At 44.7% G+C, this 26,207-nt stretch overlaps 1 protein-coding gene across 1 annotated transcript in view; it reads left to right on the plus strand.

Annotated features, from left to right (window-relative positions):
• card11 (caspase recruitment domain family, member 11) overlaps positions 1 to 26,207 on the plus strand; it is a 201,837-nt gene that overhangs the window by 152,346 nt on the left and 23,284 nt on the right. Inside the window, exons 16-19 of the mRNA XM_070900006.1 lie at positions 2,549 to 2,675; positions 6,010 to 6,250; positions 15,025 to 15,121; positions 16,620 to 16,709. Of these exons, the coding sequence (XP_070756107.1) occupies positions 2,549 to 2,675; positions 6,010 to 6,250; positions 15,025 to 15,121; positions 16,620 to 16,709 (555 nt within the window). The remainder of the gene's footprint in view (positions 1 to 2,548; positions 2,676 to 6,009; positions 6,251 to 15,024; positions 15,122 to 16,619; positions 16,710 to 26,207) is intronic.

The raw sequence follows: 26,207 nt of genomic DNA on the forward strand, positions 1-26,207 counted from the left end.
TTTTATTCAGAGGCTGAAAGCCTTATCTGCGAAATTAAAACTCCATTTCCAGTCAGTCCAACGTGCAACTTGCTCGTGTTGGGAAAAGGGCCCTTTGAGAAATTAAGGCAATTGTGCCATTAATATTTATTGCCATAGCAACGTTCGATCATGTTGCCTTTGCAGAGACCCGTGGATCTTTTTACATAAGGAGACAAGCTAATGGTGTCAGTGCCTCTAAAGTGTATAACTTCTTTCTCTTGGGTCTCACCTGTTTGGGGACTGAGAGAAATGATTGCGCACAATCACTGCAAGTTGAATGCTCAGAGACTTATGGAGGAGGACTCCAGAACTCGAGTGCGGTTAAATATTAATATTTTGTAAGTTCCGGCTGTTACCATTAGACTGTAGTTTTCTGTTGTGAGCTGTTTGTTGTAACCTGGATTAGGATCGAGCATGGCGGACCAAACTAATTGTAGACCTAAACTGGGTGGTGTTTGGCCTAAATTCTGATCTTTTTGGGTGCAGTTTTTATCCGGCTCATCATTTGTAGCCTCATTTACTGAGCACCACCACAGTAGTGTGCAGATGGACCATGTTTGGGGGTGTAGAGAGTTAAATTATGAGGACACGTTGCATAAACTTGTCTTGTATCCCCTTGAGTTTCGAAGTTTGAGCAGTGATCTGATCGAGGTGTTTATCACGTTAAAGGATTCAATAGGGTCGATAGGGAGAAATTATTTCCTCTGGTGGGGGAATCAAGAACAAGAGGTCATGATCTTAAAATTAGAGCCAGGTCATTTAGGAGGGAAATCAAGAAGCACTTTTTCACACAAAGAGTAGTAGAAATCTGGAACTCTCGCCCCCAAAACACTGCGGACGCTGAGGCAATTGGAACTTTCAAGACTGAGATTGACAGATGTTTCCCCTGGCTGGGAAGTCTAGAACCAGAGGTCACAGTTTCAGGATACGGGGTGAGAAATTCAGGAGCGAGATGAGGAGAAATGTTTTCACTCAGAGGGTGGTGAACCTGTGGAATTCTCTACCACAGAAGGCTGTGGAGGTCAAGTCACTGAATATATTTAAGAGGGAGACAGATAGATTTCTAGAAACAAAAGGCATCAAGGGGTCAGGGGGAAAAGCGGCAATATGGTGTTGAGATAGAGGATCAGCCATGATCATATTGAATGGCGGTGCAGACTGGAAGGGTCGAAATGCCTACTACTGCTCCTATTTTCTATGTTTCGATGTGAGGGTATCAAGGGGTATTGGAGCTAAGGCGGATGAATGGAGTTGAGGGACAGATCAGCCATGATCTAATTGAAGGGCAGAGCAGGCTCGATGGGCTGAATGGCCTACTCCTGTTTCTACATATGGGCAACAGTGCTTTCTGCCATTCCTCCCTATAAGGTTCCCATTGTGACAACTATGATGAGAGATGCAGCACCACGGGTAAAAGTATAGCTGTTCCTCTATTAGATTTCAAGTAGCTGATTCTTGGTGAAGACATGTATGTGCTCAGTTGCTCGTGCTCTAGTCATGGTGTGCCTGTACCCTAGCATCTAGTAGTTAGTACAGTGCTTTAATAAGGGTAAATCCCTTATCCCAGCCTAGTGCAGTGGAATGTGTATGTCTGACCTCTGGCAGTCTGGTGGGGTTGGTTATATTAGTAGAGGTTTCATGCTGGTTATAGTTTGGTCATGGGAGTGAGTGACTGATCATTCCTGGCTCAGTGGGAAGCACTTTTGCCTCTGAGTCAGAATGTTGTGGGTTCATGTCCCGCTCCAGCGCAGAAATGAGGGAGTGCTGCACTGTCAGAGGTGCCAACTTTTGGATGAGACATTAAATCAGTGTCTGCACTCTCAGGTGGACGTAAAAAAATCCCATTGCACTCTTTCGAAAAAGAGCAGGGGAGTTATCCCGGGTGTCCTGGCCAATATTTATCCCACAACCAACATCACTAAAACAGATTATCTGATTCTTATCAACTTGCTGTTTGTGGGAGCTTGCTGTGCGCAAATTGGCAGCCACATTTCCTACATTACAACGATGACTACTCTTCAAAAATACTTTATTAGCTGTAGAGTTGTTTGTGATGTCCTGAGGTTGTGAAAGGCGCTATATAAATGCAAGTCTTTCTTTTTATAGAATGCCCACCATTCCCACTTTCCCAACAGGCAGACGCACCCAAATGGGGTGAGGGTTGGAGCAGCAGCTACAACATTGTAGTCCCCGATTCTCCAACCAATGCTCCCTTCAAACAGAGCTCCCTGCTGGGAGTGTGGGGTCGATAAACTTGCCCCATATGTTTCTTTCCCTTTTAGTTTTGCACACGGCTTTATAATCGTTTGCTTTCTGACTGCTGGAGCTCGGGACCTGGAATGAAAAACATTGTACAAACTCATTTCACATAAGACCTTAAGTAGCTATCAGAAAGATTACGTTTATCACAGCTGCCTGGCCCGGATTTAAACCATGGAAACTGCTGGAAGGAGCAGTGTGTTTAAGTGATAGCGGAGAATATTTCTCGAGTGCGGCCTTATTTTAAGATCTTTCTTTTCCTTTGAAGCTAGAAGGACGCATCAGGGGAGAAACTCAAAGTGTTGCCTTGGAAACATCTACTAAAGAAGAAGCCCATTGGACATTACAACGCTGCAATGGACCAGTGACACTCCACTTTAAAGCAAACTTTGACGGTAAGACAAAAGAAAGATGGTCGTAGGGCTGTGGTGATTGATGGGGCAATTGGCCCAGGATCCGAGGACCAGGAATGGGGAGAAGGTGGGAGGAGGAACAGCCACTTTGTATAAATGAACTGGAAAGTTTTCTTCTCAAATAAAGCCTAATTGTCCATGAAGAGGGACTGGTGAATGTACTTCATGAATGCCATCTGTTCACACCGCAATCAAAAAAACTACCGTACTTTACATCGTCTCCGTTTTGAGTACAGTATGGGATGCACTGAAACCTGTCCTCACATCTCATTAGCACTCTATTATCTCAGAACCATATCCAAATTCATTAGCTGGGACAGGAGGAAGCGTCCTGCAGGAAACTGCACTTCACTGTACCACAGGTCATGGGATCCATGTTGGAATCCAGGCCTGCTGCAATTCTAGGCTAAGACATCAGGCTAGGCACAAAGCAGAGATAAGGCAGCAGGCCAGAGGACAGCTCTTGGCAATTAAATCAAGAGTCAACAGCGATGACATCTGCCAAGAACATCACTAGGCAGAGGAAAAGTTTCAAGGACACCCTCAAAGCCTCCTTGATAAAGTGCAGCATCCCTACCGGCACCTGGGAATCCCTGGCCAAAGACCGCACCTAAGTGGAGGAAGAGAATCTGGGAGGGCGCTGAGCACCTCGAGTCTCGTCGCCGAGAGCGTGCAGAAAACAAGCGCAGACAGCGGAAGGAACGTGCGGCAAACCAGACTCCCCACCCACCCTTTCCCTCAACGACTGTCTGTCCCACCTGTGACAGAGACTGTAATTCCTGTATTGGACTGTTCAGTCACCTGAGAACTCACTTTTGGAGTGGAAGCAAGTCTTCCTCGATCTTGAGGGACTGCCTATGATGATGATAAGCCTTTTTATAACATAGTTAAACGCCATCTCCCCAGTTTCTGCTTGTCAGTGGAATTCTAGCCTAAATAGCACATCCCGCCCTAGTGTTACATAAATAAGGGGAAAAAATAAACTATTTTCAGGCTCCTAATGATGCTGTGGAACGGTAACATAGCGGTAATGTTACTGGTCTTGTAATCCACAGGCCTGGACTAACAATCCAGGAAACAAGAGTTCAAATCAACACCACAGCAGCTGGAGTATTTAAATTCAGTTAATTAAATAAATCTGGTTTAAAAGCTGGTATCGGTAATGGTGACCATGAAACTATCCGATTGTCATTAAAACCCAACTGGTTCACGAATGTCCTTTAGGGAAGGAAATCTGCTGCCCTTACTCGGTCTGTCCTCTATGTGACTCCAGACCCACAGCAATGTGGTTGACTCTTAACTGACCTCTGAAATGGCGGCTCACCCCCACCTTCTTGAGGGCAATTAGGGATGGGCAATAAATGCTGGCCTTGCCAATGACGCCCACATCCCGTGAATGAATAAATTATTGGCAGCCACAGAGGTGGGTGGAGGCTAATTTGTAGTTGTGCAAAAAACACAAGCTGTACCTGGAATAAACAGCCAGCTACTAATGTGGACAAGGGCACCTGTATAAGTGACTGTAGAAAGAACCAGAACTCACAGATTAATGGACAGTGCCCAGCGACTATCTGAAATACTCCACACTGAGCCATGCACTCTCAGAATGTGTCCTCTGAGATTCGAAGTTGCCATTAATTTGGATCAGCTCCAAAGGTCTTTGCTGTACCTGCTTTTCACCGAGCACTTGTTCTTCATACGCTTTGAACCCGAGGAAAAGAAAATCAAATTTTATTCATGAGTGTTTCGAAAATGCTACAGAAAGTTGTGCCTGTGCGCCCGAGCGTGGATACAATTTTAAATTTATTAACCTGCAAACCACAATGAATGAAGTTTTAGTTGGACGTTCAGGTGTGAAAATCCTTATTCGAGGCTGTGTATTGAATTTGATAATGTACACTGAAGCATGAAAATGTTTCTCAAAGGTGAGTTGTGGTCACGCTTTGTGCAGGAAAAACAGCCCACCCTACAAATTAGGGCCAGCGCCAAACACCGAGTGCGCACCGAGTGTTCAATTGGAACAGTGTCAAAATGATGCAATCTCCAACTGGAAGCTTCTGCAGTGACTGTACTCCTTTGAGGAATAGAAGCAGTAGTGTGTGTGTGTATTATTTTCTATCTCAAAGCAAACCATTCACATTTTAGAATCAGAAGAATGGAAATCTCTGCATTCCTTGCTCCGAGGCAGTGATCGAAGCAAAACGACTTCTTGGACTTTAATTTACCACCTGAAACAATGTGCGATAAAGTCGGGACGTGTGCTGACCCATCACACTTGCAATTCATCATGTGGCGATGTTGTCCATTTTTGGGCGGGGGGCTCGTACTGCAACGGGGGAGGCACCGAGTGCTTTGCCAGAGGGAGGGAAGGAAAAGTCCACGGATGTGCCGTCCCACGCTGCTCTTGTGTGCCCCCTGGTGGCTGGTTATTAAGTGGCGTTGACGGACACCTGAGAGCAGGAAACTATCTGCCCTTTTTGGCTGGGAGACTATGCAAGGTGATTTTGGAGGGGATGGCGGAGGGGAGGAAATAGAAGCAATTGTGTAAATTCAGCAGGGGTATCAGCCAGAGAGAGAGCCACATTGCCAGGCCTAGTGAGGTTTAGATGATAGTTGTAATATGAGCCGAGGGCCCAGGGGCAGCACGGGCCAGCCCACACTGCGATATGTGTGTGCGCTAGGTCCGTGCAGCAGAGCAGGTCCCCAGTTGCCCTGGTTATCCCTTGCCACTGGATAAAGGCCTAGTTCTGTCAAGCCCGTGTGGTGGCCGGTGTGCAACGGTCACCATACATTAAAAAAATCCACGCACAGGCATCTTCCACCCCCTCAATTGGAGTTCAAGACTGGAACATCGGGTCCTTCATCAAAACATCCTCGTTCGAGGGACCGCCTATGATGAATATCGAGCTCCCCTAGTGGAAGTGTAATATAGAGCTCCCCCTGGTGGAAGTGTAATATAGAGCTCCTCCTAGTGGAAGTGTAATATAGAGCTCCCCCCAGTGGAAGTGTAATATAGCGCTACCCCTAGTGGAAGTGTAATATAGAGCTCCCCCTAGTGGAAGTGTAATATAGCGCTACCTCTAGTGGGCTACTCCTCCACCTAGTGGACTACTGTGCTAATGCAACTACTCATGTCAATCCAATAAAAGGATCATGTGAGAAGGTCACATGACAAGTTCCTATAGCACCATCCTGTACTCTCTGTGTGTTTGTGATGTTGTAAAGAATATATCACAACAATGAGTGTGAGCTTCTCCATCATATTGGTTACAATCAGTTAGGAATTGTACACAGTGATCTGTGCTTTATTCTTAAGGTTACAAGAAGCTACAAAAGGATTTGGAAGATGGCGGTATCATGTCCGGGGATTCCTTTTACGTCCGAGTCAATCTGAATATTTCCGGACAGACGGACAGCTGCTCGATGTGTGTGAAGTGCGATGAGATTATCCACGTTTTAGACACCATGTACCAGGGCAAGTGCGAATGGCTGTGTGCTCGAGTCGATCTGTTCACCGACAAAGACTTGGAAAAAGGCACCATTCCCAGTTACTGCAGGTAATTGGAGTCTGGCTCCAATGGGTCAGCTTTATCAAGGATATTTCAACTCGAATAATTGACTAGATCATTTAGCTTATGACAAGCTGTTTCACCTTGTCTGGAACAGAGGACACGGCCAGCGCCTGAAGGGGGTGAATTCAAAACTAATCTGTGGAAAATGAGTGGTAAATCTATGGAACAGGTTCCTTAGGGAGATGGTGAAAGCAGTTAATGTTGATTCATTCAAATGCAAATTAATTAGATAGATTTTTTTCAGAAATTAACATTTTGGGACACAATGTTTGAGTAATTTGGGGCATGACATGTGGTGAGTGTAGCGTGCTTGGGGAGACGGCGGGAACGATTACTTGGTCATATGCTTCCCAAGGCTCTCCACCACTGAGGATGTTACTCGTGTCTTATCTGGGTCTGTTGTAGACTAATTGCCAGAGATTGATTGCTATGACTAATCAACAACGCCATTAACATTGTATCGTGCCACTACTGAGACGGCAGAAGACAAACTAGATGGATCTTGGTCCATTTTCATCTAGCAGTTCATGTCATCCTGGTCGGTTGTGGGTTCAAGTCCCACTCCAGGGACTTCACAAAAATCAAGGCTGACACTCCAGAGGGAGCCCTGCACTGTTGGAAGTGCCATCTTTTGGATGAGATGTTAAAACGAGGCACCGTCTGCCCACTTAGGCGGACGCAAAAGATCCCACGGCATTATTTCGAAGCAGAGTTGGGGAGTTATTCCCGGTGTCCTGGTCAATATTTATCCCACAATAAACATAACAAAAACAGATTATCTGGTCATAATCACATTGCTGGTTGTGGGAGCTTGGTGGAAACGCAGCAGCCAATTTGCACACAGCAAGCTCCCACAAACAGCAATGTGATAAAATGTCCAGATGATCTATTTTTTGTTATGTTGATTGAGGGATAAATATTGGCCCAGGACACCGGGGATAACTCCCCTGTTCTTCTTCGAAATAGTACCGTGGGATCTTTTACATCCACCCGAGAGAGAGGAGACGGGGCATCGGTTTAACGTCTCATCCAAAAGACAGCAGCTCCGACAGTGCAGCACTCCCTCAGCTCTGCACTGGAGGATTTTTGTGCTTAAGTCTCTGGAGTGGGCCTTGAACCCACGACCTTCTGACTCAGTGAGGCACTGGCTGACACTCTGGGGAAAGAGCAAAGGGGAGTGGGACTAATTGAACAGCTCTTTCCAAGAGCCGGTACAGGCACGATGGGCTGAAGGGCCTCCTTCTGTGTTGCATGCTTCTCTGGTGGACTCCACCTCTACATTTGTCACTGTGATGTGGTGGCCTCTGTGCTTTGCTGTTTTCTTTAACCAATCTGAAAGCACTGCCATTGCGGTGCGTTCTGATTGGCGGACTGACCTATGTGACCTTTATTCAATGTCGTACTCATTGACAGATTGGCTTCTTCCAGCGACTGAGGAAATAATTGGGGATTCAGCACTATCTGGCTTCTACAGGATTTTAAAAAAAAATTGGATTTTGAAAGTTTACATTTACATTTTTATCTTATGAACCCACTGTACACCATACATTCCTATTAGGTGTCAGCCTTGGCTCAGTGATAACACTCTCGTCACAGTATCAGGAGGCCAGCAGGCTCCAAGCCCCACTCTAGAGACTTGAGCACCTAATTTAGGCTTACATTTCAGTGCAATACTTTCAAATGTAATGTCAAACCGAGACCCTGCCTTCCCCCGTAGGTGGATGTAAAAGATCCCACAGCACTATCCAAAGAAGAGTAGGGGAGGTGTCTTGGCCAATAGTTAACACTCAACCAACAGATTATCTGGTTATTTTCTTTTGTGGGACCTTGCTGTGCACAAATTAGCTGCTCCGTTTCCCTACAGAGATTGTAATAGGCATGTTTGGCACCCATTGTTGTACTGTGTCACCCAGTGGCTCAGTTGGTAGCATCATTGCTTCTGAGTCAGAAGGTTGTGGGTTCAAAGTCCCACTCCAGACCCTTGAGCACCAAAATCTAGGCTGACACTGCACTGAGGGAGTGCTGCACTGTCAGAGGTACCCTCTTCCAGATGAGATGTTAAACCGGAGCTCTGCTCTCTCAGCTGGACGTAAAAGATCTCACGGCACTATTTCAAAGAAGAGCAGGGGAGTTATCCCCGGTGTCCTGGCCAATATTTATTCCTCAATCAACATAACAAAAACAGATTATCTGGTCATTATCGTATTGCTGTTTGTGGGAGCTTGCTGTGCGCAAATTGGCTGCTGCGTTTCCCGCATCACAACGGTGACTACATTGTAAAAAGTACTTCATTGGCTGTAAAGCGCTTCGGGACGTCCGGTGGTCGTGAAAGGCGTGATACAAATGCAAGTCTTTCTTTTTCACAGCCCTGCAGATTTTTCCTTTTTAAGAATATATCCACTTCCCTTTTGAAAGTTAGTATTGAATGTTAAAAAAACTTAAATGAAGTAATCTTTAAAAGTAGATGAATTTAAATTTTGTGATGTCGCCTACCTCCATATTTATTGTCCGTTTTTAAAAAAAAAACACCCGAGCCTTAAAAATGAACGGAGTGCCATCCAGAGGAAAATCAGAAGCAGGACAGCAATAAGAAGCTGAAAAAGGAATTTAATCTCAAATGTTTACTCGGTATCCTCATCTCGCGCAGGAATTCTTGGGGTAGAACAGTGACAACCTGGAGGAACAGTCAGAAAATGGCTCTGTTCACACTGACTAAACGTTTATTTAGGCACGAGTGCTTTTTAATGACCAATACGTCTTTTAATGGGATTCATGATCTCTGGTATTTTTCGGGCGAATGGGTGAGAATAGCGGTTGAGGTTGAATTTTTTTAATTTATTCGTTCACGGGATGTGGGCGTCGCTGGCAAAACCAGCATTTATTGCCCGTCCCTAAATGCCCTTGAGCTGCAGTCCACCGTTGCAGTTTTTTTATACAACAGAGTGGCCATTTCAGAGGGCAGTTAAGAGTTGCCCACGTTGCTGTGGGTCTGGAATCACGTATAGGCCAGACCGGGTAAGGACGGCAGATTTCCTTCCCGAAAGGACATTAGTGAAGCAGATGGGTTTTTACAACAACAACCTGGTTGTTTCATGATCACCATTACTGACACTAGCTTTTTATTCCAGATTTATTTAATTCACTGAATTTAAATTCCCCAGCTGCCGTGGTGGGATTTGAACTCACGTCTCCCGGATTATTAGCCCAGACCTCTAGAGTCCTGGTAGTATTTGAGCCTGGGCCTATAGTTTTGCAGCAGCTGTGGTGGGGTAATGTTACCTGTTGGGTTAGGGGATGGTTTTGGGGCTGGATGTACCTGTGACATAAGTTATTAGGCAAAAATATTTTACTTCTGCGTTTTAATTTTCATTTCTGTGTGTGATTTCTGCTGAATATTGTTTTTGACTTTTTTTTTAAAAAAAAGCAATGTTCTAGTTCTCCTGAAAGCTGAGGTAAAAGATCACGTGGGCACAGTCAGTCCAAACTTAACTCACTCAAATAGCCAATTGTCATGCAGGGGTCTGCACAGAAAGCTTTAATGAGCTATTTAACTGAGGGGACAAGTGAGCCCGATCCTGATATTCACCTGTGAGTATTTTCCATTTCGGGTGAATGTCAGCTGTGGCTCAATGAGTAGCATCCACACCTCTGGGTCAGAAGGTTGTGGGTTCAAGTCCCACTCCAGAGACTTGAGCACTAAAATCTAGGCTGACGCTCCAGTGCAGTGCTGATGAACTGCCGCACTGTCGGAGGTGCCGTCTTTCAGATGAGACATTTAAGTCAAGACCCCGTCTGCTCTCTCAGCTGAATATGAAAGATCCCATGTCGCTATTCAAGGAAGAGCAGAGGAGTTAACCCCAGTGTCCTGGCCAATATCTAACCCTCAACCAACATTAACAAAAGCAGATGATCTGTTCATTATCTCATTGCTGTTTGTGGGAGCTTGCTGTACGTAAGTTGGCTGCTGTGTTCCCTACATTACAATAGTACACTCTAAAAGTACTTAATTGGCTGTAAGGCGCTTTGGGACGACCTGAGGCTGTGAAAGGCGCTGTATAAATGGAAGTTCTTTCTTTTATTGGGAGCAGGAATCCTGGCTGATAGTTCCCTAGTCTGGATGTGCAGAAATCAATGGTATATCCCCAGTGCTATCCTTGCTCAGATTGCCTAATTCTGATCGGGGGGCAGATGTTCAACCTGCCATCTCACACTCTGGCCATGTTGTTCCATCGCGGTATGAAGCCAAATTTATAAAGGAGTCCAGAGTGGAGCTCTGTACGCACATGTATACAAACATTGACAGACCTCCCTCCCAGCCCAGAGCGCTAGACGTGCGGCCAAATAATATTCAATAGGTGCGCAAACTCTCAACCTACCCTTCTGCGATTGGTAGCTTGACAAGGATTAATATTTTCCTGTAGTTACTAATGTTAAGAGCAAAACTGGCATGTCTATAGGGTGAGGAAACCTGCTTTATAGTCATGCCGACAATTTTGCTGGCATTAATGAACATACCCCACAAAGACTGGAGTATAATCATAGAACCATATAGCGCAGAAGGAGGCCATTCGGCCCATCGTGCCTCTTTGAAAGAGTTGTCCAATTAGTCCCGCTCCCCAGGCACTTTCCCCATCGCCCTGCAATTTTTTTTTCCTTTTCCATTATTTATCCAGTTCCCTTTTGAAAGTTATTATTGAATCTGTTTCCACCGCCCCTTCAGGCAGCAGCGCGTTCCAGATCATGACTCACTGCGTAAACACAAATTCTCCTCTGGTATTTTGGCCTTTTGTTTTGAAGACCTGGCCTGGATCCTCTGGGTTAAGTCTTGAATTATTGAGCTGCTCCCCTACAAACATATTCAGTAAAAAAAATAACAACCACCAGTTCAGGCCAGCCATTTACTGAATGTTTTCGACTGGAGTTTATAGAAATGTCAGGAAGGTTGTGCGTTGATGCAGAATTGTGAAGTCGCTCCCCCACGCCGCCCCCCTCCCCCTCCCCCCCCCCCTCCCCCTCCCCCTCCCCCCCCCCCCCCCCCCCCCGGCAATGCCAGTTTCTTTTTTTCTCCTTGTCTCTAATGGCAGCTGGTCATTATCCCGCCATTCACACCTTATCTTGACTAATGTTTCTCTAATTCCTGGAATTACCATTTCAACTTGGCCCATCAACCTTTTTGTCTCTCTAATCTCTCCTGTCTTCCACCCTATCACAGTCCTTCCCTTTTGTTCTTTCTTCCCCTCCCCCTTTCAGTGCTCGTTAAAAATCCGTTCTTTCTGAACACTCTCCAGTTCTGACGAAAGGTCATCGACCCGAAACGTTAACTCTGCTTCCTCTCCACAGATGCTGCCTGACCCGCTGAGATTTCCAGCATTTTCTGTTTTTATTCACAGACTAATTTGTTTCTTAAAAAAGAAACACTCGGGTGTTTTGGTGCCTTCCTGAGCTGCGAGCAGTTAGGTTCAGTGTGTTGTGGTTATGTGAATGAGTTGGTTTCCTTGGCGGAGCGGAATGATTTGCGAGAGATCACAATCGCGGTCTCCTTACTCAGTTGTCAGCTCAAATAAGGTTCAGCATAGTTCAATGAGAGTGTGGTGGTATCGTCCCTGCAGGCATCCTAACCATCACACAGCACCAAGCTCCACCCAGCTAAAGGGCCCGGCAACCTAAGTACCTTCCTTGCTGCAAAGTCGCAATTTCAACACAAGCTCAAAAAAAACAGAGACAAATCTGTAGGAAATGCATTTTGGATTTCACTTTAGTTTGTGAAGGCGTTCTGTGCGGTGTCTCACAAGAGGCTTGTTAGAAAAATTCAGGCATGTGGGATGGGAGGAAATGGATAGAAAGTTGATAGAAAGAAAGAGAATAAAGAAAGAAAGAAACTAACTAACTTGCATTTATAGAGTGTCTTTCATGACCTGAGGATGTCCCAAAGAGCTTTGCAGCTAATTAAATATTTCTGATGTGTAAACACTATGTAATGTAAGAAACAAAGGCTAGAATTTTAACTTGGGAGCAGTGGGTACGGGGGGAGGCTGGTGATGCGGGGTGGGGGGGGGGGGTGGGTCGCAGTTGGAATACAGTCGGGAAACCCGTGGGAATGGGATTCCCTCAGACTCTGCCGAATGTAACGACGGGGCCTGATTAACCTTTTGCTTCACTGTTTCCCGCCCGCGCAGCCAGCCAGGTGGAGAGGCTGGCTGACTCGCGGATGGGCAGGCCTGTGCCACCAGAAGGAGGGCGGGAGGGCTTGGGGGGATGTTGGATGGCCAATGGGGGGGATCGGAGATCGGAAGCCTCATGGAGGAGGTTTGGGGAGATCAGAAGGGTCATGGGGTACGTTGGTAAGGCAGGAACATAAGAACATATGAAATAGGAGCAGCAGTAGGCCATTCGGCCCCTCGAACCTGCTCCGCCATTCAATAAGATCATCGCTGATCTCCTACTCAACTCCACTTTCCTGCACTATCCCCATATCCCTTGATTCCCTTAATATCCCAAAACCTATCGATCTCCGTCTTGAATATACTCAACGACTGAATCTCCACAGCCCTATGGAGTAGAGAATTCCATAGATTCCTCCTCATCTCAATCCGAAATGGTCGACCTTGTCACCTCTGGTTCTAGACTCCCCAGCCAGGGGAAGCATCCTCCCAGCATCGACCCTGTCCAGCAAGTAAGTGGAAAGGCACTTAGCTTCTGGATCCAGCAGTCCTAACACACATTGGCACACAGCCTCATTATAATATTTAAATGGGAGCGGGTTGGCCACCCAGTCCCACCCATCCCGTCTCCGTTAAAACTGGATGTGGGAGGGTTGGGATCGGGATTCAGATTTTTGACACTTAAACCTCTCACCCGACCGCAACCCGCCTGTATTTTAGGATTAAAATTCCCTCCAAAGAGTTAAGGAGAATGAATATTGTTGGATAGGAGAAAGGTTGGAAGAGATACCTCCCTGAGGTTAGTGCTAGGTCGACTTCTACTCTCGACAAACGGATGATTTAGACTTGGTGATAGGGGACGCAACCTCAAAATCTGCTGATGACACAAAAGCAGGAGGTTTGGAAAACAGTGAAGAGAGCTGTTAGAGAATTCAGCACAACATAGACAGGTTAACAGAATGGGCAAACAGCTGGTCGATTCACTCTCCGGTGAATAAGTGGGCGGTGATGTATTTTGGGAGAAAAGCAAGCAATGAGTACACACACAATGCAAAGACACTGAAGAGTGTGGATGACCCACTCATAATACATCATTTATTGAACATGCAAGTGCAGGTAGATAAAACCATAAAAAGTCTAATGGCATTGTTATTTGTTCATGGGATGTGGGCGTTGCTGGCAAGACCAGCATTTATTGCCCATTCCTCAATGCCCTTGAGAAGGTGGTGGTGAGCCACCTTCTTGAACCACAGAAGCCATTTCAGAGGGCAGTTAAGAGTCAGTCCCATTGCTGTGGGTCTGGAGTCACATATAGGCCCAACCAGGTAAGGACAGCAGATGTCTTTCCCTTTAAAGGATATCAGTGAACCAGATGTTATTTTACGACAATCCGGTAGTTTCAGGGTCACCATTACTGATGCTAGCTTTTTATTCCAGATTTATTTAGTTAACTGAATTTAAATTCCCCAGCTGCCGTGGTGGGGTTTGAATTTACGTCTCTGGATTATTAATCCTCGTCCAGTAACATAACCAGTATGCTACCGAACCCCATAAATAGGGGCATAGACTACAAAAGGAAATAAGTAGCGGTATATTTATACAAAGCTCTGGTTAGAGTATTGCACACAGTTTGAGGCACCCCAACGTAGAAAGAACATCAAAGCCATAGAGAAGGTACAGGGTATTCACCAAGATGATGGGAGTGGAAAGGCTAAGAGGAGATTTTAAAGTGTTTTTTTTATTTAATTATGAAAAATTTTGATCATGTGAATAGGAAAGAATCGAAGGGTCCCGGCATGGGGGTAAGTGATGAGAATGGGGCCGGGGTGGCAGTCCAGGTAAGAGGAGGCCCAAGGTTTCCTTACGGGGCCCGTGGAGACACACCTGGCTCCTCCTGGCACTCAAAGAAATAAAAACAAATAAAACCAATTTGTTTCCCACTTTACAACAGTGACTACACTCCAAAAAAAGTACTTCATTAGCTGTAAAGCGCTTTGAGACTTCTGGTGGTCGTGAAAGGCGCTATATAAGTGCAAGTCTGTCTGTCTTCTTTCCTTCCTTTCTTCATCTGGCTCTCGCTACAGAACTTATCTCTGTGTTAAATTTCTGCTGATTAAAACACCGCTGAACCTTGCAAGATTTATGATACAGAGCCCAGCAACAACAAAGCAGCTGCTATTGTCCCGGTGTTAGCATTTCCAATCCTTCCCCCCTTCACAATCTTTAGCCTTCAAATCTCTAAGAGAGATAAGTGATGAATTTATACCAGCAAATGATGAATTAGAAAGCTTTTTTTGTGGGGGGGCGGGTGGGGGCGGTGGGAGGGGTGCCCGTTGATTCATGTCCACTGGGAATAAGAGGAAGAAAAAAAAACATCCAAAAAATAATGCCACTTCGGAAGCTTTTAGCTGAAGGCAGTGACCAGCAGCTTTTTAGCCCATCCATCTTTGGACTTTGCACGCCCGAAGGCAAGAGGATGGTGCTTTGTGACAGTGATCTAAACTGCCGCAGCATTATCAAAGTTGCAACATGCCGAGATTGCGAGTGCTCAGATCTGTCCCGTCCGTGTAATCCTTAACTTTCATCGTTCTGTTCCAGAGCTCAGCAGCTGCTCCTGGTGAAGATTCAGAGATTGATGTACCGCGGCAGTAGAGATGAGACAGATAATCAATACAGCACACTCCGAGGATTATGGGTCTGTCTTTCTATCACTCTGAATAATTTATACTGTTTTGTACAATCAATTTCCATTAAGTGAATAACCTATTTTGCCTCAAAACTTCTGCCATTTATTTAAATTGTTGACATTACAGAAATCTGTGTCTACTTTGGTGAAATACTTAGTAGGCACTGGACTGCAGGGAGGCAATACATCGAAATCTTCAAATTCCTTGTTTGAACTTTACATTTTCAGTTTTGAATAGTCTCAGGGTGTATAATTATTAGCTGAATGCACAGTCTGAGAGCTGTATTTAAGCTCGAACAAGCTGCTTTTCTCTTGAAATAAGCTATAATCACGCTCATCAGGAGAAGTTAATCTATTTCCAAACAGCCCCACTTCCCAAAGACCGCTTGTGGGGCTATTGCACTGTGAGTGGCTTAGCCAGTCACGTTATGTTCACAAGATTCAATAAAACCCCGGTCAATTGAGTCCAGTTTCTCCACGATAAGGGGTGCAGTTGTGAACCTGGTGGATGAACTAGTGGGGTTCAATTTGATTGTTAAACCTTTGCTAATAAACCAGTTAGTTCCTAACAGCAAATGTGTAGCCGCGAATTCTTAAGCAAAGAAACCATGAAGCAAATACACTACACCGCCTCACAACGTAAATTCCCGATGTGCCAAAATGTGCAAAATCTTGTAGTAACATAAGAACATAAGAAATAGGAGCAGGTGTAGGCCATTTGACCCCTCCAGCCCGCTCCGCCTTTCAATAAGATCATGGCTGTTCTGATCTTGACCTCAACTCCACTTCCCTGCCCGCTCCCTGTAACCCTTGACTCCCTTATCGTTCAAAAGTCTGTCTATCTCCACCTTAAATATACTCAATGACCCCGCCTCCACAGCTCTCTGGGGCAGAGAATTCCAAAGATCCACGACCTACTAACGAGTGAGAGTGACACTCTGAGTGAAGTTCTCCATTGAGGCATGCACTGGCAGTGAGAGGGTTAACAAGTCCACATCCCTCAATGTATTGTTTAACTAGCATGGGCACAAGATGGAAAACGGTTTTGGTTTGTCAATACTTGATTCCTTAATGTACATTTCCATTTGCCCGAGATTCATTAAGTAGGGGACTGACTGTATGTGTTGTATTGTGTTGCACTTTGCATTATATCTGCTGTAGATATTTACGGATTTGTGTTGCAATCAATTAAATAAGATATTGAATTTGTACCAAAATATTCAAAATTATAATGGGTTTTCCATAATGGCTGTAGACATGTAATGGAGCATGCAGAATAATGGATTGATAAGAGGGAATGACGTGACACTTTCAAAATCGAAGGATTGAAATAATGCTATAAACCATGAGAGCAAAATGAGTTTAACTTGCCCACTGAAGCAAGGAGGCGATGCAATTGATTTAAGCCCCAGTAGAACTTGCAGGAAACAATGTCTGGATACCATGTGTAGAAACGTGACCAGCTAATTAGCCCAGCCAATGATATCTGTGATGTTGTCTCTTGCAGAGCTATTTACAACCTGACGAACAGCCCTCCATCGATCCCAAAGCTCCCCGTCTCTCACGAGCGAGCATCTTCTTCGGTCAGATTTTACAGGTGATTATTTCAGTACTTGCACTGGGGGAAGCACCAGCGGTCAACCGTTACATAGACTGACTTACAATGTACAGCGCAGAAACAGGACATCCAGCCCAACCGCTCCGTGCCGATGTTTGTGCTCCACACCAGCCTCCTCCCATCCCTCGTCATCTAAACCCACCGGCATAATCTTCTGCTGGAAATATCAGCAGGTCAGGCAGCCTCTGTGGAGAGAAAAACAGAGTTAACGTTTCAGGTGCTACCTGACCCACTGAGATTTCCAGCATTTTCTGCTTTTATTTCAGATTCCAGCATCCACAGTATTTTGTTTTACCATAACCTTCTATTCCTTTCTCCCTCATGTGTGTAGCTAACTTCCTGTTAAATGCATCTATGCTGGTCACCTCAACTACCCCTTGTGGTAGCGATTTCCGCATTCTAACCATTCTCTGGGTAAAGAAGCTTCTCCTGACTTCTCGATTAGATTTATTAGTGACTGACTATCTTATATTTATAGTCCCTAGTTTTGGTCTCCCCCACAAGTGGAAACATTCGTCTATCCTATCAAATGCTTTCATAATCTTATAGACCTCTATTGTATCACCCCTCAGCCTTCTCCTTTCTGAAGACAAGAGCCCCAAGCCTGGTTAGTCTTTCCTGATGGGAATTAACCTCCCAGTTCTGGTCATCATCATAGGCAGTCCCTCAGAATCGAGGAAGACTTGCTTCCAGTCTAAAAATGAGTCCTTAGGTGGCTGAACAGTCCAATACGAGAGCCACAGTCCCTGTCACAGGTGGGACAGATGGTCGTCGAGGGAAGGGGAAGGTGGGACAGGTTTGCCGCACACTCTTTCCGTGGCCTGCATTTGATTTCTGCATGCTCTCAGCGACGAGACTCGAGGTACTCAGTGCCCTCCGGATGCACTTCCTCCACTTAGGGCGGTCTTTGGCCAGGGACTCCCAGGTGTCAATGGGGATGTTGCACTTTATCAGGGAGGCTTTGAGGGCGTCCTTGTAACATTTCCTCTGCCCGCCTTTGGCTCGTTTGCTGTGAAGGAGTTCCGAGTAGAGCACTTACTTTATAAACTGCCCTTCTCTTCTCTTACACAATGTTTCAGCGACATGTTCTAACATTGCTGTGATTCAAACTTTCTCCAAACACTTTTTCTTATGCTCATGACAGAAAGGTAGATAACGTAAGTAGACTGAGAGTTCTACACCCTAATCTGAGTATGGGATAGTATGTGCCAGGATTAATAACTAAATCTGAACTACACTATATTGCACCAGAAACCATATAGGATCATAGGAACAGGAGTAGGCTATTCAGCTCCTCGAACCTACTGCACCATCTAATTAGATCATGCTGATCTGTGCCTAAACTCATTTATCTGCCTTAGCACCACATTCACAGCTAGCTAGGAAGAAAATTAAAGGGTGGAACCTCAAAGGTAGTAATCTCCAGGTTACTACCGGTGCCACATGCTAATGAGTATAAGAATAGAAGGATAGAGAGGATGAATACGTGGCTGGAAAATTGGTTTAGGAGGGAGGGCTTTAAATTCTTGAGGCATTGGGACTGCTTCTGGGGAAGATGGGACCTGTACAAACCGGACGGGTTGCATCTCAACAGCGCCGGGAACAATATCCTCGCGGGAAGTTTTGCTAGTGCTGTTGGGAAGAGTTTAAACTAGCTTGGCAGGGGGATGGAACCTGAGAACGAATTCAAAAGGGAAGCAAGTACAGCAGAAATTGGATAGCAAGAATCTAGGAAGCAAATCTTAAGGCAAAGGAAACAGGAGGTCTTCCTGTGCTGAATGGTATGTACTTTAATGCAAGGAGTATAGCGAATAAGGCAGATGAGCCAAGAGCACAGGTAGACACTTGGGAGTGTGATATTATAGCCATTACAGAAACATGGCTGAAAGAGGGGCAGGTTTGGCAGATCAATATTCCTGGCTACAGGATTTTTAGACAAGATAGAGAGGGGGGGTAAAAAGTGGGGGGGGTTGCGGTACTGACTAAAGAAACTATTACAGCGGTGAGGAGGGATGATATGTTAGAGGGATCAGCAAATGAGGCCATATGGGTCGAATTGAAAAATAAAAAAGGGGTGATCAAACTGCTCGGTGTGTATTATAGATCCCCAAACAGTGGGAGGGAGATAGAGGAGCAAATATGTAGGAAAATTGCTGTGAAGTCCAAAAGTCATAGGGTAGTAATAGCAGAGGATTTTAACTATCCGAATAATGATTGGGACAAATTTAGTGTGAAGGGTACAGAGGGTGCGGAATTCTTGAAATACATTCAAGAGAACTTTTTTAGTCAGTATGTAGCAAGCCCAACACGAGGGGGGGGCGGTTTTGGATTTAGTTTTGGGGAATGAAGCTGGGTAGGTTGAAGGGGTATTAGTGGGAGAGCACTTTGGTGCCAGAGACCATAATTCAGTCAGATTCAAGTTGGTTATGGATAAGGACAAGAATAGGCCTGGAATAAAAGTCCCGAATTGGGGAAAAGCTAATTTTGCTAAGTTGTGAAGTGATTTGGCCATAGTGGACTGGAAACAGCTACTTGTGGGTAAATCAGTGTCGGAACAGTGGGAGGCATTCAAGGAGGAGATCCGGAAAGCTCAGGCCAAACATGTGCCCTTAAAGAAAACTAATTCTAGAGCCTCCTGGATGTCTAGGGACTTGCAGGGATAGATTAAGAAAAAAAGGGACACTTATGTCATATACCAACGGCTAAATACTTTAGAATCTTTAGAGGAATATAGGAAGTTAAGAGGCAAAATGAAAAAGGATATTAGGAATGCTAAGAGAGAGCACAAGAAATTCTTGGCCAGTAAAATTAAGGAAAACCCTAAGATGTTCTATAAATATTTTAAGAGTAAGAGGGTAACTGAAGAAATGGTAGTGCCTATTAAGAGACTATGAGGGTAATCTTTGTGTGGAGGTGGAAGATTAAGAACCACAAAGGGTTCTTAACGAACACTTTGCATCTGTTTTCATAAAGGAAAGGGGTAATGCAGATACTGCTATTGAGGAGGAGTGTGATATTCTGGATGAAATAAATATAGTGAGAGAGGGAGGGAGGGTGAACAGCCAGTTGTCGTGGTGCACATTGGTACCAACGATATAGGTAAAAAAAGGGATGAGGTCCTATGAGACGAATTTAAGGAGCTAGGAGCTAAATTAAAACGTAGGACCTCAAAAGTAGTAATCTCGGGATTGCTACCAGTGCCACGTGCTAGTCAGAGTACAAATTGCAGGATAGCTCAGATGAATACGTGGCTTGAGCAGTGGTGCAGCAGGAAGAGATTCAAATTCCTGGGGCATTGGAACCGGTTCTGGGGGAGGTGGGACCAGTACAAACCGGACGGTCAGCACCTAGGCAGAACCGAACCAATATCCTAGGGGGAGTGTTTGCTAGTGCTGTTGGGGAGGAGTTAAACTAATATGGCAGGGGGATGGGAACCAATGCAGGGAGACAGAGAGAAACAAAAAGGAGACAAAAGCAAAAGACAGAAAGGAGATGAGTAAAAGTGGACGGCAGAGAAACCCAAGGCAAAAAACAAAAAGGGCCACTGAATATAAAGGGGCTGCAGGAGGGGTCAAAACTAAAAATCATGGTTTAAAAACTAGTATTAAAATACTTTACCTAAACGCACGCAGCATTCAAAATAAAGTAAATGAGTTGACGGCACAAATTATTACAAATGGGTATGATTTGGTGGCCATTACAGAAACGTGGTTGCAGGGTGGCCAAGACTGGGAATTAAACATACAGGGGTATCTGACAATTTGGAAAGATAGACAAGAAGGGAAAGGAGGTGGGGTAGTTCTGTTAATAAAGGATGATATCAGGGCAGTTGTGAGAGACGATATTGGCTCTAATGAACAAAATGTTGAATCATTGTGGGTGGAGATTAGAGATAGTAAGGGGAAAAAGTCACTGGTGGCTGTAGTTTATAGGCCCCCAAATAATAACTTCACGGTGGGGCAGGCAATAATCAAGGGAATAATGGAGGCATGTGAAAAAGGAACGGCAGTAATCATGGGGGATTATAACCTACATATCGATTGGTCAAATCAAATCACATGGGGTAGCCTGGAGGAGGAATTCATAGAATGCATAAGGGATTGTTTCTTAGAACAGTATGTTACAGAACCTACAAGGGAGCAAGCTATCTTAGATCTGGTCCTGTGTAATGAGACAGGAATAATAAACGATCTCCTAGTAAAAGATCCTCTCGGAATGAGTGATCACAGTATGGTTGAATTTGTAATACAGATTGAGGGTAAGAAAGTAGTGCCTCAAATGAGCGTACTATGCTTAAACAAAGGGGACTACAGTGGGATGAGGGCAGAGTTGGCTAAAGTAGACTGGAAACACAGACTAAACGGTGGCACAATTGAGGAAGAGTGGAGGACTTTTAAGGAGCTCTTTCATAGTGCTCAACAAAAATATATTCCAGTGAAAAAGAAGGGTGGTAAGAGAAGGGATAACCAGCCGTGGATAACCAAGGAAATAAAGGAGAGTATCAAATTAAAAACCAATGCGGAAAAGGTGGCCAAGGTTAGTGGGAAACAAGAAGATTGGGAACATTTTAAACAACAGCAAAGAATGACTAAGAAAGCAATAAAGAAAGGAAAGATAGATTACGAAGGTAAACTAGCGCAAAACATAAAAACAGATAGTAAAAGCTTTTACAGATATATAAAACTGAAAAGAGTGACTAAAGTAAATGTTGGTCCCTTAGAAGATGAGAAGGGGGATTTAATAATGGGAAATGTGGAAATGGCTGAGACCTTAAACAATTATTTTGCTTCAGTCTTCACAGTGGAAGACACAAAAACCATGCCAAAAATTGCTGGTCATAGGAATGTGGGAAGGGAGGACCTTGAGACAATCACTATCACTAGGGGGGTAGTGCTGGACAGGCTAATGGATCTCAAGGTAGACAAGTCCCCTGGTCCTGATGAAATGCATACCAGGGCATTAAAAGAGATGGCGGAAGTTATAGCAGATGCATTCGTTATAATCTACCAAAATTCTCTGGACTCTGGGAGGTACCAGCGGATTGGAAAGCAGCTAATGTAACGCCTCTGTTTAAAAAAGGGGGCAGACAAAAGGCAGGTAACTATAGGCCGGTTAGTTTAACATCTGTAGTGGGGAAAATGCTTGAAACTATCATTAAGGAAGAAATAGCGGGACATCTAGATAGGAATAGTGCAATCAAGCAGACGCAGTATGGATTCATGAAGGGGAAATCATGTTTAACTAATTTACTGGAATTCTTTGAGGATATAACGAGCATGGTGGATAGAGGTGTACCGATGGATGTGGTGTATTTAGATTTCCAAAAGGCATTCGATAAGGTACCACACAAAAGGTTACTGCAGAAGATAAAGGTACGCGGTGTCAGGGGAAATGTATTAGCATGGATCGAGAATTGGCTGGCTAACAGAAAGCAGAGAGTTGGGATAAATGGGACCTTTTCGGGTTGGAAATCGGTGGTTAGTGGTGTGCCACAGGGATCAGTGCTGGTCCACAACTGTTTACAATATATATAGATGACCTGGAAAAGGGGACAGAGTGTAGTGTAACAAAATTTGCAGATGACACAAAGATTAGTGGGAAAGCGGATTGTGTAGAGGACACAGAGAGGCTGCAAAGAGATTTAGATAGGTTAAGCGAATGGGCTAAGGTTTGGCAGATGGAATACAATGTCAGAAAGTGTGAGGTCATCCACCTTGGGAAAAAAAACAGTAAAAGGAATATTATTTGAATGGGGAGAAATTACAACATGCTGCGGTGCAGAGGGACCTGGGGGTCCTTGTGCATGAATCCCAAAAAGTTAGTTTGCAGGTGCAGCAGCTAATCAGGAAGGCGAATGGAATGTTGGCTTTCATTGCGAGAGGGATGGAGTACAAAAGCAGGGAGGTCCTGCTGCAACTGTATAGGGTATTGGTGAGGCCGCACCTGGAGTACTGCGTGCAGTTTTGGTCACCTTACTTAAGCAAGGATATCTAGCTTTGGAGGGGGTACAGAGACGATTCACTAGGCTGATTCCGGAGATGAGGGGGTAACCTTATGACGATAGATTGAGTAGACTGGGTCTTTACTCGTTGGAGTTCAGAAGGATGAGGGGTGATCTTATAGAAACATTTAAAATAATGAAAGGGATAGACAAGATAGAGGCAGAGAGGTTGTTTCCACTGGTTGGGAAGACTAGAACTAGGGGGCACAGCCTCAAAATATGGGGGAGCCAATTTAAAACCGAGTTGAGAAGGAATTTCTTCTCCCAGAGGGTTGTGAATCTGTGGAATTCTCTGCCCAAGGAAGCAGTTGAGGCTGGCTCATTGAATGTATTCAAATCACAGATAGATAGATTTTTAACCAATAAGAGTTACGGGGAGAGGGCGGGTAAGTGGAGCTGAGTCCACGGCCAGATCAGCCATGATCTTGTTGAATGGCGGAGCAGGCTCGAGGGGCTAGATGGCCTACTCCTGTTCCTAATTCTTATGTTCTTATGTAAGTATTAAGGGGTTTAGCAGCTTTGAAAGTAGCTAAGATCCCAGGCTGTTGAGCGAAGTAAAAGTGGAAATAGCAGAGGCCTTGATCATCATTTTTCAGTCCTCTTTGGATCTGGGCATGGTGCGGGAGGATTGGAGGACTGCTAATGTAGTACCCTTGTTTAAGAAGGGAAAAAAGGATAGGCCGAGTAATCACAGGCCTGTCAGCCTAACCTCAGTGGTGGGAAAATTATTGGACAAAATCCTGAAACAGGAAAAATCTGTATTTGGAAAGGCAAGGATTAATTAGGGACAGACAGCACGGATTTGTTCAGGGAATCTCGTGATTGACTAACCTGATTGAATTTTTTGAGAAGGTAGCCAAGAGGGTCGATGAGGGTAGTGTGTATGATGTAGCATATATGGACTTTAGCAAGGCTTTTGATAAGGTCCCACATGGTAGACGGATCATAGATACAGAGCAAAGTAGCATGGATAGTAGGCGTCTATTTCCATTGGCGGAGGGGTCTATTACGAGGGGGCATAATTTTAAGGTGTTTGATGGAAGGTTTGAAGGGGATTTGAGAGGAGACTTAATTATGCAGAGGGTTGTAGGGATCTGGAACTCGCTGCCTGGAAGAGTGGTGGATACAGAAACCCTCACCACTTTTAAGAGATGGTTGGATGGGCACTTGAAGTGCAGTGACCTGCAGGGTTACGGACCTGGAACTGCTAATTGAGATTAGACTGGATGACCTTTTGTTGGACGGTGTACTGCAGGGAATAGAATATGGCCAGGGTGATCTCCTGGACTAGTTTCGATTGCCTGGATGGGTCGGAGAGGAATTTTCTCCGATTTTTTTCTCCCTAAATTGGCCTGGGTTTTTATCTGGTTTTTGCCTCTCCAAGGAGAGCACATGGCTCCGGGTGGGGTGGAGTGTAGAATCTTTCAATATAAGGGGTGTTGCAGTTGTGTGAGGTGGGCTGGGTGCTCTTTGCCTTTACATCATTGTTCATAGGTTTATATGTAACCTTTAGGGCTGCTGACCAAGGGCCGTGCAGCTCTTTGTCGGCCAGTGTGGACACGATGGGCCGAAATGGCCTCCTTCTGCGCTGTGAATTTCTATGTTTCTATGCTTCTATGTTTCTATCTCTTGATGCCCTTACCTATCCCTTGAGACCACTACAGTCTCCTGTCTATTCCAAAAGGGAGTAAATACCAAACTGTCAGGCCTTAAGTTCAGGCTAAAATTAATAATCAGATTTATTTGCGAGTAAGATAATCCAGAGGTCATATGACACAGCAAGTTACTGATGTTAAAAATAATTGGGATACAATAAAGAGAAAATTACACCCCAATGGGTTAAAATATCTATTTTGGAATGTATTTTTATACGGTTAGTTAGGCGACAAGGCTTTTTGGTACAACAGTTGAGGATCATCATTGTTACAATAGCTGTAGCTGGTTGGTGCACAAATGATATACACTGGAAGGAGCTTAGCTGCTTATTAGGCTAACCTGAAACTAAACACCTGAGACAAATCTCCAGGATTTAACTAAAAGCCTCTGAGTAAAGAGTTGGCCCATCAATCAAGTTCAAAAACCCTATGCATAGAAAGGACTCCACATGCAGATGTTCACACCTGATCCAGGCCTTGCATTAATGCTTTAACCAAGTATAATTTAATTGAAGCCTGAGGCAAAGCTTCTGCATTTTGACTATTTTACAGATGAAACCATCTGACCTGGTCCGATTACCAATTTAGCTCCATTTTACATAGAATTGCAAAGAATCTACAGCTTAGACACAGACCATTCCTCTCATTCTCCTTCATTTCAGCCGCTTGACATTCCTATGATGTACTTATGCAGCTTTCTCTTAAACACATCTATGCGAGTCGCCTCAACCATTCTTTGTGGTAGCGAGTTCCACTTTGTAACCACTCTCTGGGTAAAGAAGTTTCTCCTGAAATCCTTATTGGATTTATTAGTGACTATCTTATATTTACTGCAAGTTATATTTTAGACAAGGGAAGCCAGCTTAATCTTAACTCTAGATGTCTCGAAACAGCATGGCATAAAATAGAAACACTTTCCCTATTTGAAATAGGACGGAAACTCTGCTTTTGTCAAAAACATAATGGTGCAATGCACAACTGTTGAACACCCGTACAATACTCCACATTGTCCACATGCCTGATACAAGACTCCCAAAGCAGGCACTCTACTTCGAGCTCCGTCACGGCAAGCGAGCCCCAGGAGAGTAGAGAAAATGCTTCAAGGACGCCCTCAAAGCCTCCTTGAAAAAATGTAACATCCCCACCAACTCTTGGGAATCCCTGGCCCAAGCCCGCTCAAAGTGAAGGAGCAGTGTCCGGGAAGGTGCCGAACACTTCGAGTCTCTTCGCCAGGAGCACGAGGAAGCCAAGTACAAACAGCGGAAGGAGCGTACGACAAACCAAGCCCCCCACCCACCCGTCCCTCTAACCACCATCTGCCCCACTTGTGACAGAGACTGTAGATCCCGCATTGGTCTCATCAGTCACCTTCAAACTCATTTGTAGTGTGGAAGCAAGTCATCCTCGATTCTGAGGGACTGCCTAAGAAGACGACTCCTAAGTGTACAAAGGACACATAGCAGAATAGGATCACAAAGATCAGTGCCATTTGTCACACTGTGCAGTGACAGCATAGTTACATGGAAAACTATTACGGCAGAACAGTAAATTGTATTTGAAAGGCCAAATCAAATTGCAGATAATTGTCTGAAGAACGCCTCATCCTCCAGCCAATCTGAAAATAGTCACCTCCTTTTTTTTTCTAGCCAACTCTTAGTATCACGATTGATGAAAGGGTTTACACGGAAAGATGCCCATAGTTTTTGAAAGATGTTTTCATTAGAATCACCAATGCATGGGATCGATTACAGGAACAGTTAGCTCATCATTATTACCTGTTCAGATTTCACTCAGATATTTCTCTTGTAGCATGCATGAAAG

The sequence above is a fragment of the Pristiophorus japonicus genome, chromosome 15, assembly GCF_044704955.1.
Source record: "Pristiophorus japonicus isolate sPriJap1 chromosome 15, sPriJap1.hap1, whole genome shotgun sequence".
In the NCBI taxonomy this organism is placed as follows: domain Eukaryota; kingdom Metazoa; phylum Chordata; class Chondrichthyes; family Pristiophoridae; genus Pristiophorus; species Pristiophorus japonicus.